The sequence below is a fragment of the Mya arenaria genome, chromosome 3 (genome assembly GCF_026914265.1).
Source record: "Mya arenaria isolate MELC-2E11 chromosome 3, ASM2691426v1".
NCBI lineage: Eukaryota > Metazoa > Mollusca > Bivalvia > Myida > Myidae > Mya > Mya arenaria.
Window position 1 is genome coordinate 47,202,276 of NC_069124.1, and position 13,950 is coordinate 47,216,225.

General features: G+C 33.2%; 1 protein-coding gene across 4 annotated transcripts in view; it reads left to right on the top strand.

Moving 5' to 3' along the window:
• Positions 1-13,950, top strand: part of LOC128227472 (transcription factor YY2-like) — a 78,876-nt gene that overhangs the window by 61,172 nt on the left and 3,754 nt on the right. The window contains exons 5-8 of one of the 4 annotated variants that reach the window (XM_052938047.1): positions 10,042-10,186; positions 11,336-11,456; positions 12,350-12,597; positions 12,859-13,046. In XM_052938047.1, the coding sequence (XP_052794007.1) occupies positions 10,042-10,186; positions 11,336-11,456; positions 12,350-12,597; positions 12,859-13,031 (687 nt within the window). In that variant the 3' untranslated portion in view covers positions 13,032-13,046. Of the gene's footprint in view, positions 1-10,041; positions 10,187-11,332; positions 11,457-12,349; positions 12,598-12,858; positions 13,047-13,950 lie in introns of all 4 variants that reach the window. The other 3 variants (XM_052938046.1, XM_052938049.1, XM_052938048.1) reach the window with 3 other exon arrangements.

Consider the following 13,950-nt stretch of genomic DNA (forward strand, 5'->3'; position numbering starts at 1 on the left):
TCGAGGAGACCTCTGAGTTAAGCATCGATACAAAGCAGGCAATTTTTGTCTGTTTAACTACTCCAAATTTCAAAACCAATGACCTCAAATGCAGAGAACCAGGTATGGGGGCTCTCGGTACCTATTTTATCCTCTTTCTGTTTGCTGCTCACCGGAGGCAGTTTAAAATAAACATCTCAAGTCGTTATCCAAACTAGAGTATCTCTCTTGCATATGATATTATAACTTTAAAATGAATACTCTTGTTTTCAATGAATTTATCAACCATATTTACTTATATATTAAAAACACCTATACTTTTCTTTTAATTGTGTATGAAATCTCTAGGAAATTGATTTTAGTTAAGCAATTACTTAAGAGGCATTATGAAAACCGCCCTAGTAATGCAGTGAGTTATAAACTTTCAGAAAGTATTGATCTTCATTGAATAAAGTTACTACCCCGATTTGCCTGGACTATATGTCTCCAAACACGATGAATTACAATATGCATAAAACAGCACACATTTATCAAGCAATATGCAATACATATGTTTTCTAAGAAATCTGTGACACGATTATCATCTATTAAATAGAGAGTATAACTTTTAAGCAGTGAATAATTTTTATATCAGCTTGGTTTAAAATATCTCCTTAGAGTCATTATATTTTTGACAGATCAATAATTAAATTAGGGTGGCTTGGTATGAAATTATTATCATTTTAACTTGAGATAGATAGATAGATACTTTGTATTCCTCCATAAGTGAAGAGATTAAAATATATACAGATGTAACAAAAAATATATACACACATCGATGATATGATATACACGAACATCAAAAGAACATTGTGATATAATATAGATGGACATTACGAACATTAAACATTTCCAGTAATCATTTACAAAACCACATCTTCCATGCACATACAACTATGTATAGATAGTCAGATGTAGTCTAAATTGGCAAAATATATGAACGATAATTATTCAGAGTTATCTACTCAAGATGTATTACAGACAATCTCTACATGGCACTTTCTGTGTAAAATACAAGTAAAGCACATTTGTCCAGATTAGTAATAGCCAAGCAAAGTAAACACTAAGGTTGCCTTAAACAAAACGAAAATTAAGACAGTTTATAGTGAAAACCGTTTTTGAAGCTATTTAGTAATCTAAAGTTACACCCTCCGCAAGAGTCTGACTATTGCAACTGTGACAGGATAGTTGACAAAACTTTCATCATAAATATCGGTACTAAGTGAAAATAGATACACACATTGATCAGTACATGTAATCCAAATTATCTCAGTATTTAGATAAAAACAAAGGAATCCTTGTAAGAAGTAAACAAAGTTCCGAAATTGGATAATCCTACAGGGAAATGAAGTCCCTTAAAATCTTCGAAATATGTATATACAGCATTACATTATTACCCAAAGTATTTTCATCTGAGCAAAATCAAACTATCCAAAATATATTCACTTAAAATTGTTAAAACACACGCACAAATAATCAAAAGTAATAAATAATACTTTATAATCATGGACCCCTAATGCTTACATGAAAAAGTCAGCAAGAGACTAGCAAACAGATTTTGAATACTGAAGTGACGTCAGTGATTAGATTACGATCAAATACCCTCAAAACAGGAATTATTTGGACTATGCCTAATATGACTGCTAATAAAACAATATTAGACTTGAGACGCATTTGAGCAAATAAGAGTTTTTCAGACCTGAGTGTGTTAAATCATCAATACTGCTTTTCTTTCGAATATATATTAAATATATTATTTGATTATTTTCAAGTGAAAAATACCTTTTGAACATTGGTTGTGTGGAATAAAACATTTCAGACCTCTTTAACATATACCATTTATTTTGAATAATAATATATTGCATACATTCTCGTTTAATAAAAAAAGTTTAACAGGGGAGACAAACTCTCAATTACAACTATCTTTTTTATCAAAGTTATCTTCCATGGAAGAAAATTTCATTTTTTTTAAAAAAATGCCAATCTTTTAGTGTAAGGTAATGACATATCTCAACTTGACTCAGCAAAAGGTATAATTTGAAGCTTTCGTAGCACAACTTTTCACTTCATTGAGACCAATTATCCTAGCTCAAAGGTCAGGGTCAAACATTGTGGTCAGCAATACAGTGGCATAACAGACTTTATTAAAGTGCTAAACAAAACCTGCTTTTGAATCTAAGAAGGTAATTATGTATCCTATTCGATGAAGGGATTTTCCATTTGACAAAAGGGAGAAAATAGTGTTTTTGTCATTATTCTGATTAGTATAATTATTCAACAGTATATTAAGAAACCACAGAAACTTGGAACAGAGAGTGAACTTTAACCATGTGCAAATTATTTATTGCTGAAATATAATCCCTTTATTTGTCACCATCATTCATGTTAGTCATAACTCTGGGACTCTTCCTGCAAACTTACATCCCCTCTTTTTTTCTAATGTACGAACTTTAACAAAATTGATAGTATCAATGAACATGTCTCTGTGTTTTCTCTATTTAATTTACTCCATTAGTATGTGTTCATGCTCATATAACATTTCCTGTTATGTTCTCCCGTTAAAGAAAGACAGCAGTTTTCAAATGCGGCGCTTCTAAAGAACACACCCACGCGTATAATCATACAGACGAGAGTGATTTTTATAATGTTGTGATAACTTGTTTCACAATCGTTGTAAAATAAAAATTTAAACTTAATCTAAACAACATTTCTAGTGTTAAATATCTGGGAAGTGTTTAAATACAGAGGTATGCATTCATTTATAAATATTTAAGTAAGTATTTTGATATGCTTCCCATTGTTTAGAAGTCCTTTATACATTTGCTTCAATCGTGACTCTTGGGTGTAAATTGGAAATGTCCAAAGCAAATTGTTTCTTTTGCTAGTGGTCTTCTTCCAACGTGGTCCAAATCATAACCCTGGCGACATTTTTCGCAATTTGTCTTACCTAAGGATAATGGCTTCTTTGTCTATCTTGATTATCCTGTAAAGAGTGTGCCCTAATCACGACCCTGGGAGAGTCTGTTCCAGGCAACTTGTTTCCTTGCCCTGTGGTCAGGCTTCTTTGTATTGATGATACTCTACTAACTTGCCTGGCCCAAACATGACCCTGGAACAAAATAGATTCTCCTCCAAGCAACTTCTTTGCCCTTCGGTCAGCTACAATGTTTGCGCAAATAATTGCATAGGGAACAAAATTGGTCTTACCTTAGGTAACTGGTCTTGTTAAATGGCATTTTTGTCATCTACAGAGTTAGCTCAAATCATGAACAATGAGACGAGATTGATTCTGTCTGAGATATTTTGTTTCTTCTTCTCGGTGGTCCTCTTCCCATTTTGGGTAACTGGACTTGTTTCTTTAACTTCTGTTCAGGTACAGAGATTGCTCAAAAAAGGTATTGCCCAATACAAATGACTTCTTTATAGTGTGATCCTATACAAAGGTTGCTCAAAACATGTTTCTGGAGAGTTGGGTTTAAAAGTATCTCTTAACCTGTACCTTGGTTTTCAACAAAGTTTACCAAAAACATGACCATCCAAAGTAACTAGTCTAGTCTCTTTATCATGAGGTCAGCTACAAAGTTGGCTTAAATTTCAACAAATTTGGTCAGCTACAACGTGTCATCCCATAATAGCCCTGGGGTCCAGATAGGTTCTCTTTTAGGTAACTTGTAACTTTGTTTTGTGTTCAAATAAAAGGGTGTTCGGGTCAAACTATACCCTGCTTAATTGTTACTTGCTTTACTTACACTGTTAAAAATATGCTATTACCTATTAGCCATCTACCGGTTCGACCAAATAATTAATCTTGTGTCAAACTTGGTTATTCATAATGCATAAACCTATAGCGGGGGTAAACGGTAGGTCCTTTCATATACAATTAGGATTTTGTTGTGGATTTTGCATAAATTAGATGGGGTTGTTTTTAGGTGGGGGCATTGTCCAGAGGATTAATATAACATCGATGTATTTTTGGTTTGGTTAGTAAGAGTAAATCCAAAGCACATTTGCTTAATATTATGTAATGATGTGGTTAGTGTTCTACATATATTATAAGGTGGCAGTGGGTAGATGTGTGCTGTAAGAAGGGTGAAGGCGGTGACACGGCATCCCAAGCGATTATCCAAACATAATACTCTGGATATTGTAGCTTTCGAGAATGGAATTTACCTAAGTGTTGTTTCTTTTGAGTTCTAAGCATTGGCAGTTATCTTATGTAACACTAGAATGAGCTGTTTGTTCTATTTGGTTTGGCTTTCTATAGAACAATATTTATTCTATAATAGTACATTTAGCAAATACATGCATTACATACATGATAATCAAGGATTTAGGAGATAATATTTATACCTCTCACCTTGGCTTTCTATAGTACGATGAGTTCATGCTTGTATTTTATTGTTTTTGAAAACAAAAACAAAAACAAAAAAATGAAAACAATCTTTTACCTGACCCTATGAAATAAGTGTAAAACGAAAAAGTTATGTATCTCTTTAAATGATTTCCTATGTTTATGATGCTAACATCTTTCAGTGCATTTTTAATGGACAACTTATTTCAGAAAAGAAAGTATTTTACTTGAAAATATATTGCAGCATGGTGCTGACTTGTTTATCTGTAGATAGTTTAAATTTCACGAGCACATGCACTTTGTTTATATTATCTGTGTGCAGGCAAAATGCAGTCATTTTCCTTATCATTTATCTTTAATGCCTAGATAAATTGTTTCTGAAATGATTATTACAAAATGCAGTTGGTTTTATTGCTGTACATAAATTCCAGAAAAAATAAAACGGGGTAAATCTAAACAGTTTTGAAGGAACCTAAGTTGTTTAAAAAATAAACTGGAATATTTTGTTTGAGTTTGTAAAGAATTTTTCTCCGTTGGTGTTCAATTAAACAATAATTATAAAGGATACAATGAATAATGTAATTCAGTGTTTGGTTAAGGATTTGTGTTTCATAACAAAATAATTCTGAAATTGAATATGGATCATATTAAGGAAGATGGAGTGGATTATTATGTGTTATAATATGTGGAAATGTATAACAGAACATTTATGAAACAATTACTTGAATTGACATTAAATTACTAGTCTGTGTTCACTTAAAGTTTTAACATAATGCATTATCAACAGTTGAAGCATGTGGTTATGACTTATGTTTTCAAAGTTACATCTACACACAAAAACATCGATATCCTGTTGAGGCTGAAAGATTACTGAGATGTGTTCTTAACAAAAGCCATGCACTGTTAACTGAAATCGGTCACCTGCCACTCCCCGCCTCTCCTGATTTTGTGACCCCTCGCAAATCCATCAACGCACACACCTTCTGTCAGTTTATGGAAATTGGATATACTTGAGTTATCATGACATTACAACTGCGTTTATCTGCATGCATCACTAGGAAGTTGTCTAAGTTATTTTGTCCAATCATCATCGCATTGAGTTTTTAAACTCAGTGTGGGACATTTTATCATAACCCATAGGTAGAATTTTGTCAGTTTACTATCGGCATGTGAAGCCGTAGTTTATATGGATTTTCTGTGTCTATTTTAAGATATTAAACTGAAGTTAAATTTAGTTACTAGTAGTCCTATAAGATAGTTTGATAATGTGGTAAACCTTATAAATGTATCGAATATTACCAAAGAATACATTAATAAGTTACAAGTGATAAATGCAACAAATATAATATTGTTTATGTGTATGAAAAATCTGTTATACACGCGCACATACCGTATCACACTTATACTTTATCTGTGATAATCAAACTCCCAGTTGTGATATTTCTTTCGTATATAAGCAACATACACTGCTGTGAAACAGGATTCTCAAATGCTCAAAGCTGACTTAACTGAAGTGCCATCAGAGATTTGCTCAGTGGATTGAAACTTTAATTGATAATCAACTGGATATATCGTAGAGAATGCATCTATTATACGAAGACGTGGGGCCTGCAGGATTGTGCCCACAGTGCCCACAATATGTGCCTCCGTACATTGGCTACATGTTCTCTTATAGCCTGGTAGGTCCTTAATTTTCCCTTATAAGAAATGTTTTAAGTCTCTATAAGTAGCTTACTTCAGTCGCATCTGTGAATAACCTACATAAATCATAAAATGATGACAGTTTCTAATACGGGTAGAGGCCTTGCTTGTTAAGAGATGAAGCAACATAGTTGAATGTATCTTAATTATTGTGAAGTAATAAAGTAAGATCATAAACAATAGTTCACTTTAATGGATGGATGGTTTGTAGTTGTACTAACTTGAATTATGATACAAAACAAGGTTGATAAAGAAGATGTCATTTAAAAGTCAAGAGTTTACATTTAATTATATTAGTTATCTGTATGCCTTAAGGACATTGCATTACTTTTATATCCGATGTACATGTAGACAAATTTAATTATGTTAAATAAAAAGTGCACATTGCAAGCTGCTTCAAATAATTTACTCCTACTTCCATACATTGCAATTCAGCAGCTGTAATTAATATGATATAAGAAAGAACGTTTTCAATAATAATGATAACTTCAAGACAAATTGACTTAAGTGCATCTGAAAATGATATCAAAACAAATAGAAATACTTTAATTAATTGGATACAGCAGTTAATCAGATAAGGTAGATAGTGGACATTTTGACAAGCCCCTCCCATATACCTTTGACAAGCCCATCAAAGCCGACTGTCACTGTTATGGTCCCAATGACCACAATCAGATACTGACCTCCGGTCGTTATTGTCACTCTGAGTAGCCTAATGTCCATCTCGTGCACACTTGGCTCTTTGTTTTATAACTGGGATTTATAATATGCTTGAAAAAGTGAGTTTATTGCGATTATACAATTACATGTATGATATATTTCACTGAACATGTAAATAGTTCATTGATTATTTAGTTACAGAAATAATTACCATATCTTATAAAAAAGGCTGCTGGCTATTTAAATACTTTATGAGTAGTCTTTGGTTTTAATATTATAGGCAAATTGTATGAAATAAACGTCAAATTATATAGAATCATACATACAATCATGAAACATTAAAAATATCGTTATATTTACTTCTGTTTGCTTCGTTCGAAAATGTCGTTTCAGTACTTGGCAATGATTTATGGAGAGAACAAAAACATCCATTCTTGATCTGACCCAGCCCTATGAAGTGTTAAGTAGCATACATGGTTTGTAAATCATAATAATTGTTTGTGAAACAAACAAACTTCCCACTCCCAGCCCTTATGATGTGTGAACATTTACGATCTTGCAAGACTTGCTGATTGTTTTAGTGAAGCTTTAATTGTTTTGAACTCAAGTACTTATCGTTTAAAGATAGCAAGAAAGTGTTCTTACAAAGTTTGCTGACATCCAGTTAGTTATATTAAAGAGCAGCTACTACAAGTACTTAAAAAGAGGAACTAAAATTGAAATTGTTTGCAACATGGTACTTGGAAATTCGCTCATGAAAAAATTAAACATTACTTTAAAAGCTCAAAGATGGCAGTTAAGTATGACTATCAAGTGTTAAATTTATATAGCTATTTTCCTGTTCTTTAGTTTAGACTAACTTGTCTCTTTGGGAAAGTGTTGTCAATATAGTTTGGTTAATAAGGAAAAAACAACAACTTATCCTTTCAGAAAGTTAGAAATCATGGTATGTTAGGTTAAGATACTGAATATTGAGCAGAAGTGGAACAAGATTTCGATCTTTTCTCCAGTGAAGTTCAAAACTTATATATGAAAAAGGGGTTGGTTTTGAGACTTTAATTATTCGTTTAATACTGGTATACAAGGATAAACAATGTCTTTGAAACACTTGGATGTCCTCACAAATAATGGTCAGGTCCAAATTCTAGATAAGTTGTTTTATTTTCAGTTTGTTTAGAAGTGGCATGCTTTGGTAGTCAATGACCATATACAATTGTACATGTTTTGGGTTGTTCAACTACATTGTAAAGACTCACATTTAAGCCTTTGACCGTATGTTGATACCGATATTGAGCACATTATGATTTGTTTCACTACGTTTTATAAGAACACATTTCATGTTTTTACCATTGTCAGTTTTAATTGTATTTATAACATTGACAACTAGATCTAAATCTTCTGGTACTTTTGGTCAGTGAATCTGGCATTTGGTTTTTACAACTACATCTCAAGTACAGTGTATGACTTTTAAAGATATTTGGTCAAGTTACTTTACCTTAAAGTTCATTTGTTCTGACAGTGTTTAAGATGCTAAACATGTATATACTAATTGTGAAACTTAGAGAAAACTGTTATACTGGTAGTGTAAACAGTTCTATGATTCTTGTGCCAATTCATTGCAAAGAACAGCCTCAGCATCCCAGCCATTGGATTTGATACAGATATTCAGTATACCATTTTAATGCAGCGATACTATGATTAAGGACTTTCTTTGTGTGATGTTGTGACACATGTATTAAATAGACCATGAAATTGCGGGTTATTTCAGTATTTTTCTCCTTTAAATTAAAAGCATGTGAAACGTAGGCGGGTTTAGTTTCAGTTGTGTCACCAAACAGCTTACAGTTTTTTTCATCTTTATAAATATTCTAACAGCAGATTATTGTATTGCAATATATGATATACCCTTGTGGGGGACACCAGGTACTAGGCAGTGTAAGGTTCGAATGATGAGGACAGTTCATTGGAGTACTCAAAAAGTTAAAAATCTACATTCAAAGAGGATTTTAAAAATTTACTTTCAAATCATTTAATGTTTAAATTCTACATTGACTCTGCAATTCCTTCACCTGAAGTCATCTGCAATTGAAAAGGTGTTTATAGATCTTAATGCACTACTTAAAAGACTTGAGGCTCAAAAACTGTTTTGTCACCAAATATTTACGCGATACCATTAACACCAGTTGGTCGCATTTACCTGATTCAACTCCACTCGCCCTGTGTGCTTATCGCTTATCGAGGCCTGTAGTATTACCAATCAATAGTATTAAAAACAGCCAGTCACTGTGGACTTAATGCGGCTATAATACTTGTGTAATCTTTAATCAGTTTTCTAAGCCCCCTGGAGCGCTGAAGGCGTGGTGGGGTGGATATCGCTGTTGACTGTTTAAACCTTAATTTAAGCACCTTGACAATTGTTAATCAATGAGAACATGGCAACTAGGCCAAACGTGCTACTTGTAGTTTAAGGACAGCAATTGTCGAGCGTATTTGAACAAATGATGAGTCATTTTATGGCTGTCAGATCTTTGCAGGGGAGGAAAAATCTCAAGTGAAAACATGCCTTAACTAAATGCTAGGGAATCTATATCAACAGGTTATTGCTAAAGTAGGCATAAATATTTTGTCATCCTGTAGTGACAAGATTTGAGACAGTTTAACAATAGTGGTTTGCAAATTCTTTTCTGATGCATTCATTTTATATGACAGACATCATTAATTTTCTGTATTATATATAATTCATGCTATGCTTGAATAATTCTTTGCAGAAATGATGCACTTCATAAAATTCGTAATAATCTTGACTATGTCAGAGAACCATTTTAATATACATATTTCTGTTTACAATTGCCCGCATTGCTCATGTATAAATAAAAAGTATAATGTGTGTTTAATAAATGAAATAAGGTTGTATGTGTAATATACATTTAAAAAAGGAATTCAAAATAAAGAGATAAGAAAAAGCTCTGTTGGAAAAGATTCAGTAGTATTCCTTCTCTGTCTTTATTCAAGAAAAACATGATTTATTTACATTCGGTAGATAGCTCTTTTGAAGCATTTTGCTCAGCATGTGACTACTGGTTCTGTGCACAACTGAACTGGATAAGATTTTAAAACAACAACCTAAAAGATGAAAACTGATGTATTTATACTGTTATTAACCATTCAGATTTGAGCCTTAATTAGTTGTGCACATGACCATAAATGTATTGTATTAGTCCTAGTGTTTGTTGTAAAGGTTCTCCCTAAATGTAACTGGCGTGTGCCCGGTGTGCCCGACTTTCTGTACTAACCTATTCCCTTGTTTATAGCCACTACAGACGGAGCCCGTAGACCTGTCGCTGAAGAAGTCGAGCCCCTCCCACTGGTATGAGGATGTAAATATGGGTGAAACAGAAAGTCCCGCAGCCGCAGATGTCAGGCTTGGCTTCAGGGGTCTATCATATATCAAGAAAGGTAAGCATAACATGTCCTTGTAAACGAGGAAGAGTGAAAATGATATAGTTAGGTGCACAGATATTTAAGGTGCACAAATATTAGTTATATACATATATGTCTCCTTAAGAATTTAAACATCTTAATGTTATCACAATTTGATATATGATCAAGGTAACACAATATTTGTTTTATTCAGTGTTTACAAGAGATAATATATTCATAACAGTTTTTTTGCAGTATTTCTAACTAACGTTTATCAATATCAAATGCTTTTCATCCACATGTGAAAACAGTTTCAAAGTGAAACTGTATCAGGTACTACTGATATCATTTAGAGGATCTGATTTTTTTACTTCCAATTCCGAGGGGAGGAAAGGAAAAGGTTCTAAGTGACAGATAGAAGGAGCAGAAAGAATCAGTTTTGCTTCCATTTCTCGAATTGAATTTGAAGTTATCGAAATAAGTCATACATTTGTATGATATATTTTTTGCATTTAAAAGTAGGTCTAGATATCAATATATACGACTTCATTTGTTACATTTAAAATAAAATGACATCTAAAGTGATGAATCAGTGGAGAATTCCAAACAAAATGTGCTGTAAAAATCTGACAGCCTGTCAGAATCCATGCTGTTGATATTAATAGAGCAGTTTACAGTGAAAACCAAAACCATTTTTCATCCTTACATTTAGAGTTAGTCTTCTGGTTTAAATAAGTGTACTCTAGCTGCTATCATTCATTTTGATCAGCCATGATTGACAAAATTGATGCATTTCTTTTTCAGTGGGTTTGAAATCTTTAAAGAATAGTATTGGTTTTGAATAGTTACAGAAATGTCTTTATTTTTTCACATTTTGCTCAATGCAATTCGTAACAATATGTCTCATAGTTTTGTTACCCAAATTTGACAGCTGGTTTGCCTACATTATCTAATCTTTGTTAAGATGTACATGATAAATTAATCATAATGCATTGCTGTATATCTGTAATAGTTGAAGTCATGTTAACTTTCATGTGCATCATTTCTTGGTGTACATAAGCTGGTCAATGCGAAATCCAAATTTTCTTTTGCTGTGCTTTGTTCTATTTTCTGCACTTGTGAACTCTAACCTCTGCTGTCTGAACAAAATACTTCATTCCGCCAATTTATGTATCATTACAGCAGAAGTCGAGGACCACCCGACAGTAACGCTGGAGTCGATGAACAAGATCGGGTCTGCTGCCTTGCTTTCCCTACAGAGAATAAAAGAGGCATCCGAGTACGTACAAGATTCTTCTGTCTTTTGGTAAGGGTGGTTTACTTTCACATAAAGTGAAGCTATCGTGAAAACATTGTCATCTTACAAGTTCAGCATAATCTGGCAAGAGTCATTTTTTACGGCAAAGGTATGTTTGTGTTCAGATGAACCTAAAGTCATTTTAACAAGTGAATGTAGGAAAACACTGAACATCATTTGATAATATGTAATGTCAATTGAGGAAGCATACTTTAATGCCAAGTTAACTCTATATTTACATGTATGTGTCAGACACAAAATTATTTGATCACTATGGTTTTATCATGGAAAATTGACCCCCTGGAGCGAGTAAATTTTGGAATGAGGATGTCGATGTCAGCCTGTCCTTAAATTAGGAATTACACTCCTGTTTATCAGCTGCTGTTTAGGCGCATATTTAAACTTGTGTAACAAAAAACCTTAGCTTGAAAAGTGAAGACATCTTATTCAATAGTTTAACATTAACGCTTTAGTTATCTGTATTTGGTCTTAACAGTTGTGAGTGTAAGCATCCTGTATGCGATAACTTGTTGTTTTTGGAAGATTATCACAAACTGAATTATTTTCTATCTTATGAATTTTCCGTTGCAAACTAATTGTCTTTTTTTGTTCTTATAACATTTTCTTAGATTGAAAAAAGTCAATGATGCAGATCAGGCATATGCATAGTATCAGGGTATTGAAACATAAAATGGCATAGCTAGATCATTTTCAAAGTTACGCAACAAGTACAAAGTAAATGGTATTTCTCCCTTTATGCTTCATTTTCACCTATTTTTGTAGTATATGGCTGTAATCTTCTTTTGCAAAGAATTGTTACGCTCAGTTAGGTGGTGATGTTTAGATATTTAAATCATAAAATATATGTAATTTAGTCTATACATAATATTTGTCTATTATAGGCAATTCAAACATCGCCACCACCCATACAGATTGGACTCAATGAGCAAGATGGGGATGGATGGAGGGGCCTTCAGCAAGCCTCATCTCGCCCCACGATCTCCCGTCTCGAAAGCCAAGCCGTTCTACGGCACACAAGAGGCACTTGAGCTGCAAAAGAAAAGACGTGTTCATCGATGTGATTTTGAGGGATGCTCGAAAGTGTACACAAAAAGTTCTCATTTAAAAGCACACAGACGGACACACACAGGTAAAAATCTAGGTTTTTGACCAACAAATTTAACCGGTAACTTTAAAACACTTTAGTGGTATGGATAAATTACAGTTTAATTTACACATTGAAATGGTTCAAGTCTAGACAAAGTATACTGATAACATGCGAGTGATTTTTGAGTAGTTAAATAAACTGAAATCAAATCATTTAGCCACAAATTGAGCATATTACAAATCATTACTAGTATAATGTAACCTGCCTGAAAAAATCTCTATAATCCTGTGTGTCTCTTCTCAGGTGAAAAGCCATACATATGTACATGGGAAGGGTGTACTTGGAGGTTTGCGAGATCCGATGAGCTGACACGCCACTACCGGAAACACACAGGGGACAAGCCATTTAAATGCCAGATATGTGAGAGGGCATTCTCAAGATCAGATCACCTGAGTCTGCATATGAAGAGACACTGAGGCTGATTGGCTGTGGTAAGTAATGATGACACTCATTGCAGTTGAACAGCCAATCAAATTGCGTTTTACATGATGGAGGATGACCGTTCTTAATGTTTGTCAATGTTTTTTATAACTTGGATGGTAATGAAAAGTGTTTTGGATCTCGCTATTTGTTAAGAGATGAACTTTTTTTGGAATTGTTTTTCTCTGCCCAAAAGAAAGAATGTGGTGATATCTGTAGTAAAATGAACTTGTAAATGGAATGTATCATGAAAAACATATTTTGATGGTACTTTTACATATATCAAAATATGTTATGAACTTTTAATTGGGCCTTTTATATTGGAGCGGCGTTATTTTGGCACTGGTGTTTACATAGGAATACTATTTTTTTCGATGTCGCATTCCAAGATTCCTTTATCCGCCACGTCCTTGTTTTTAGCATGACAGACGTATTCCATATTAATTTGACATGTAAATATTAGTGCCAGAATGACATTGCCTATGTGTATTCATAGGGTGTCTTACTTTATTTGATTTTGAACATTGATGGTAAATGTTGATACATGAAATTACATGGTTAGCTGAAGTTGCATCTTTAAGCCAGTATAAGTTGACATTGCAGAGTCGTGAATTGGTGCCTGTCTGTGATATTTGTTGTAAACATTTTGCCTTTGGAGATAGACGAAAAAAGTACTTGTATATGATTCACCTTTATCAAAGCGCAGATCTAAAAAGTTATTAAAGATAATCGTTGAAAATAATTAATGTTGATATTCTATGTTTATTTTTAAATAGTTCATTTAAAACCATTTGAAATTATCTAACCTTCATATACAACCAAAATATCTCTCTAGCCACTTCGATTATAGTTGTTAACCTTTATTAGCATGTACTTTTTGGGTCTATCTCCTACATGTATATTGTGACTATAAAA